General features: G+C 34.2%; 1 protein-coding gene across 3 annotated transcripts in view; it reads right to left on the bottom strand.

Moving 5' to 3' along the window:
* Positions 1-245: 245 nt before the first annotated feature.
* Positions 246-5,340, bottom strand: part of ZPBP2 (zona pellucida binding protein 2) — an 8,207-nt gene continuing 3,112 nt past the window's right edge. For 2 of the 3 annotated variants that reach the window (XM_008593243.1, XM_008593245.1), the window contains exons 4-8: positions 4,718-4,879; positions 3,660-3,878; positions 3,040-3,122; positions 1,257-1,437; positions 246-643 (exon numbers count right to left, since the gene is read on the bottom strand). In XM_008593243.1, coding sequence (XP_008591465.1) covers positions 549-643; positions 1,257-1,437; positions 3,040-3,122; positions 3,660-3,878; positions 4,718-4,879 — 740 coding nt within the window. In that variant the 3' untranslated portion in view covers positions 246-548. The remainder of the gene's footprint in view (positions 644-1,256; positions 1,438-3,039; positions 3,123-3,659; positions 3,879-4,717; positions 4,880-5,340) is intronic. The other variant, XM_008593244.1, reaches the window with a different exon arrangement.

The following is a 5,340-nucleotide window of genomic DNA, read 5'->3' as shown; positions in this document are numbered from 1 at the left end:
GGTTACCAGAGGCTGGAGGGATGGGGGCGGGGAGGGGGGGGGAAGATAAGGCGTGAACTAATGGGGACAAAACTATGTTATCTACCCTAAATGAATCATTATGCAAGATATGCATGTATTGAACAATACACTGTATGCCACAAAAATAAACATAAATAAAATTGAATTAAAAAAGTATAGAAAGTATAAAATTTTTATTATATTATATTTTGCTACTCTTCTTGACCTATATATAGTCTTAGGTACATAGCAACAGATTTAACTTGTAAACAAGAAAACACATTTCATTAAAAATCACCCACTAATACTTAAACTTACTTTGTACACTGATGATATTGAATTAAATGTGTTCTTAGAAATGCCATGTCTACTTTTTTATAAGTTTCTAATATCTATGTTTTCCAATGTTTTGAACTTACTGATCTTACTTAATAGAACTATCTAGCATATTCTGGAATGTGAACAAATCACTTTATGTCTCCCACCTCCACAAGCAAGTAATAGTGCTTTCACCTCTAGTCCTCATATTGCTGATTTTCGTTTGAAGTTTATGGGCAAGATTTAGCTCCGTAGATATGGACGGAAATGCAGCTCTGACAAGTAACATCAACATCAGGACTAAAAGTCCCAGGACTACAAACCACTGCAGAGAAAAATACATGGGGTAGATTATCATAATTTATAGTACTTGATACTTCTATAACTTAAGAGTTATACTATACTATAACCAATAGTATAAATCTGTCTTCAATATCACACCATTTCTATACCTATATTATACTGAGCAATGTTCTGCCAATTAATTTGTTGGAAATTATTTATAAGTTTCAAACACTGTAACTTGATGACCTCAAAAATAGGAGAATAGAATAGAATCCTATTTTCCCTTTAGTATTAGTATTTTACAGTATCTTCTGCAGTACCCATTTATGAGCTCCTATTTCTAGTTTTCTAGTTCCTATTTCCTAGTTCTCTGTTTTCTAGCTAAGAACATTCTTTTTTCCTTCATAGTACAGTAGCTTAAGTCAGAACGCTATAGAAATATTTTGTAATAGAAAAGAGTACATTGGAAGAATTAATATACATTAAGATAATTATATTTAGAAATTTGAGCTTTGACTTTTTACTTCCCTTTAGCTGAATATAATTTTTGGTAAGAGAATCAGTGTAAGCATTCAATTCAATTATCCTAAGTGAATTACTCATCTATTTTTCTGATTATATAACCTAAATATTTAGATAAATTTTATAATTACCGCAACAGCTAGCACAATTACTGTGTAGACCTATGTTTTTTCCAAATCCTGATCGACAGCTATCCATACGTACTACTTGAAGACTGTGGTCCACAAAATGCATAGCTGGTAGAGTTTTATTAAAATTATGGTACAAAATATGTGCTTGGTTCTGAAAGAATTCTTCTATCCGATCTCTTGCCTAAGATTTTAAAATATAAAAGAGAAGTACAATTACTATACCATGAAGCAAATTTCTCCTCCTGTATCAGAGGCAATGAAATGTAGTATGAGCATGGCATCTTTTACACAACAGATGAATTCCTGAACAGTTAGTTATGTGTTAATACTAAAATTAGCCTAGCCTTGACCTTAACAACTGTTGTCAATTCACATTACCATGGTTAAAAAAGATGAAAAAAATTTTTAAAAAACCCTTCTTTTGAACTATTTGCAACAGGCCTATTCCGCATGTAGATAACTGGGGGTTCATTATTTCTAATTCCATATGATCACCAAGAAAGAAAGAGCCAAGCAAAATGGAAACTAAGACTTTTTCTATAATCAACATCACATACTAATGATGTAAATTGTTTTATTTTTTTGAGCACAGAGTTTAATAACTAATATTAACTGAGTGCTTCCTATAAGCCATGCACAACATTAAGGGTATGGGCTGAGGAAGCAGACCAGCAGAGTGAAGGGATTTTTAGGAATACATCCTTAGCCTCTGAGGATGGCAGAGGACAGAGCAACTATTATGACCAGTATAATTTTGGAAGCACCATTGGCTTAACATAGGATGACATGATTGTAAGGTTCTTCTTCAAGCTGCTGGGGCTTTTTTGTTTTTGTTTTTTTAAAAAGATGACCGGTAAGGGGATCTTCACCCTTGACTTGGTGTTGTCAGCACCACGCTCAGCCAGTGAGCCTGTGTTGTCAGCACCACGCTCACCCAGTGAGCAAACCAGCCATCCCTATGTGGGATCCGAACCTGTGGCCTTGGTGTTGTCAGCACCACACTCTCCCAAGTGAGCGAACCGGCCATCCCTATATGGGATCCGAACCCTTGGCCTTGGTGTTATCAGCACCGCACTCTCCCAAGTGAGCCATGGGCCAGCCCCTTCAAGCTGCTGTTTAATCATCATTTGGGGAACAAAGACCAGGGATCCATCCTTCTGTTACAGATAAAATGAATAATATTAACACGAGGAGCTATATAATATTTCATATGTACTACTCCAAGATACATCTTAAAACAGGCAAGAATCTCACAATCTCAGTTTAAAAAACTGAAAACAAAAATGACTCTACTTCATATTCAAGTTTTTATTTTTTATTTTTATTTTATTTATTTTTCTTCCAAATGCATATTTAAGTTTTTTAAAAAATAATTTAAAACTACTCCTTAGACATGTTTTTATTATTGATAAATATTCACAACATAAAGAAACAGATTTTTGAAGAAACTTTCTAATTAAAAAAAATTAAGGGGCCGGCCTGGTTGTGCACTGCTACAGTGCGCCGCTTGGGAGCGCGGCGGCGCTCCCGCCGAGGGTTGGGATCCCACATACAGACCGGTTCCCGCTCACTGGCTGAGCGAGGTGCGGGCGCAACACCGAGGGTTGCGATCCCGTTGCCGGTCCCGGTCCAGGTCCAGTACGGGCGCGACTCTGACGGTTGCGATCCGTTGCCGGACACGAAAAAAGACAAAAAGGAAAAAAAAAAAATTAAGTATTTGCAAAAAATTTTAAATAGCTGGATTGACTATTCAAATACTTTCCCCTTACAATGAAATTCTCACCTGGAGGATATTACGATTAGTGATATCTTCACAGTCAACAGAATCGCTGCATGCATCTGTCCACCCTGCAGCAAAAGGATTAACTGGAGAGGAAAAAAATGATAGGTTTACAAAAGGATTGTAAAAAGTTCCAAACATTTCAATAAAGTTCCAAATGCTGAATTCAGTAAGCAAGCAGGCATGCGTTTAATCCAGCTACCTAACTGTAGTGATAATGTAAGGTGCATAATTTGGATTTCACTCCATCTGGGGGCTAATGGAAGTAACCACAAGGCTTTAAAATGAATAGAAATAAATTTGTTTGGTTACTCCCTTTTAATAAGATCTCAAAAATATAATTTAAAATTCTATAAGAAATTATAAATGACATATTAGCTACATCCCTTTAAAGCTATATTAAAATGATATTGACTTCTAAATGATAAGCAACAATATATGATATATGAAGGTAAATAACACTGTAACCGGGCTACGACCAACAATATACTTTAGTGCATAACAAACATTTAGGACCTATTATTTATAAGAAATCTCATATTAATGTGGCAATTAATTTTACAATCTATCATGGTTCAGGACTAAACTCAAAATTTTTAAAAAGTTAATTTTTTTTTTCTTACCTTGGAAGGCTATAAATAGTTCATGTATGAGCTTATGTTCTGGAGTTTCAACAGAATGGCATCTATATGATGGTTCTATGATATGGCATGACAAATCAGAGATTAAATTATCCAAGATTTTCTTCAGCACTGTAAAGAGCAGGTCATTATATCTTCCTATGCAAGACTTTGTGGTAAAACGTACAGCCATCTGATATGAATAATCAGGTTCCCGATAGGCTTAAAAAAAAGAGAATAAAAACAATTGTACCTAGCATTAATTTCTTCTACCAAACAATCTCCAAATAACATGTAATACTAAATCCCATCAATCTTGAAAATCAGCATAGAAACTTTACTTAATTAAATGATTTATCAGTTTGTCCTCACAAAAATATATAAAATAACTAATAAAAAGTATCATTTTCATCTGATATATGATCTACTTAGTACAAGAGGAGAAATGGCTTCATGGGTTGGCTATATAGGTAAGTTAACAGTATCAAGAAAAAAATAAGATTGTTTTTGGGGAGGCTCTTAACTTGCAGAAGGTGTCACTGCTGTCAGCACAGTCCAGTGAAAGAATCATTAATATGCTTTCATAGGATTAAAAACCAGTTTTTACATTACCTGCCAAATTGTGATAAAGTAGATTGTGTTTGCACACCTAGACAGTGTGAAGTGAGGAGATGAAAGAGGATTATTTAGGACAAACTATCTGGATGTCAGTTTAAGAGTTTGCCTAGTCAAATACACCCCAAAATACTCCATAAATCACAATGATTACCTATAACAGACTCATTTTCACTAAACGAAGAATCCATACACTTGCTTTTTTTTTTAAAAGATGACCGGTAAGGGGATCTCAACCCTTGGCCTGGTGTTGTCAGCACCACGCTCAGCCAGTGAGCAAACCGGCCATCCCTATATAGGATCCGAACCCGTGGCCTTGGTGTTATCAGCACCGCACTCTACCGAGTGAGCCACGGGCCGGCCCTACACTTGCTTTTTTCAAAATTTATTTATTATTTTTTTACATTCCAAGATATTGTTTTGTTAAAATGTGCCTAAGTTCTTACCAAAGATCATAAAGTCATATGTCTTCTTTATCATATGTTCTTCTTGGGTTTCTGCTTTGACAGTCTTATAAGAAAGTGTACATGTGTAAACTCCAGACATAGACTCCAGAAAGTCTTTCACCACCAGCATTCCTGTTTTAGTTATATTTATTTGATTACTTTCTAAACAGAAATAGTAAATTACTTGGTTATTTAACATGCAAGTATTCAAACATCATTTAGTAAAGTTGGGGTTACACATAGACATGAAAATTTTAAAAATTAATGAACTATTTCATCTTTAAGAATCCAACAAAATCTGAATTCTATCATATTACTCTATGGAAAACCACACGAGATAAGTACATCTTTGGAATATATTTTGGTTTTCTTTGATTCATTTCTTGCCATCTAGTTTTGATTGGTTTACACCAGTAATTCAGTAAACGAGATTATACTGTCCTGTAGTACTGTATAATTTTTTCACATAAAACAGAAATTAATTAAAAATGCTTATATTCCAAGGCACACTTCTAACATCATGAAAAACTACATATTAGATATTTCACTTCATTATTGGTGTAACAAATAAACTTTAGGTTTTTTTTTTTTTTTTTTTTTTTTTTTTTTTTTTGTTTTTTTTT

This window comes from Galeopterus variegatus, unplaced genomic scaffold (assembly GCF_000696425.1).
Source record: "Galeopterus variegatus unplaced genomic scaffold, G_variegatus-3.0.2 Scaffold8921, whole genome shotgun sequence".
Taxonomy (NCBI): Eukaryota; Metazoa; Chordata; class Mammalia; order Dermoptera; family Cynocephalidae; genus Galeopterus; species Galeopterus variegatus.
This window is presented reverse-complemented; position numbering and strand designations above follow the sequence as displayed.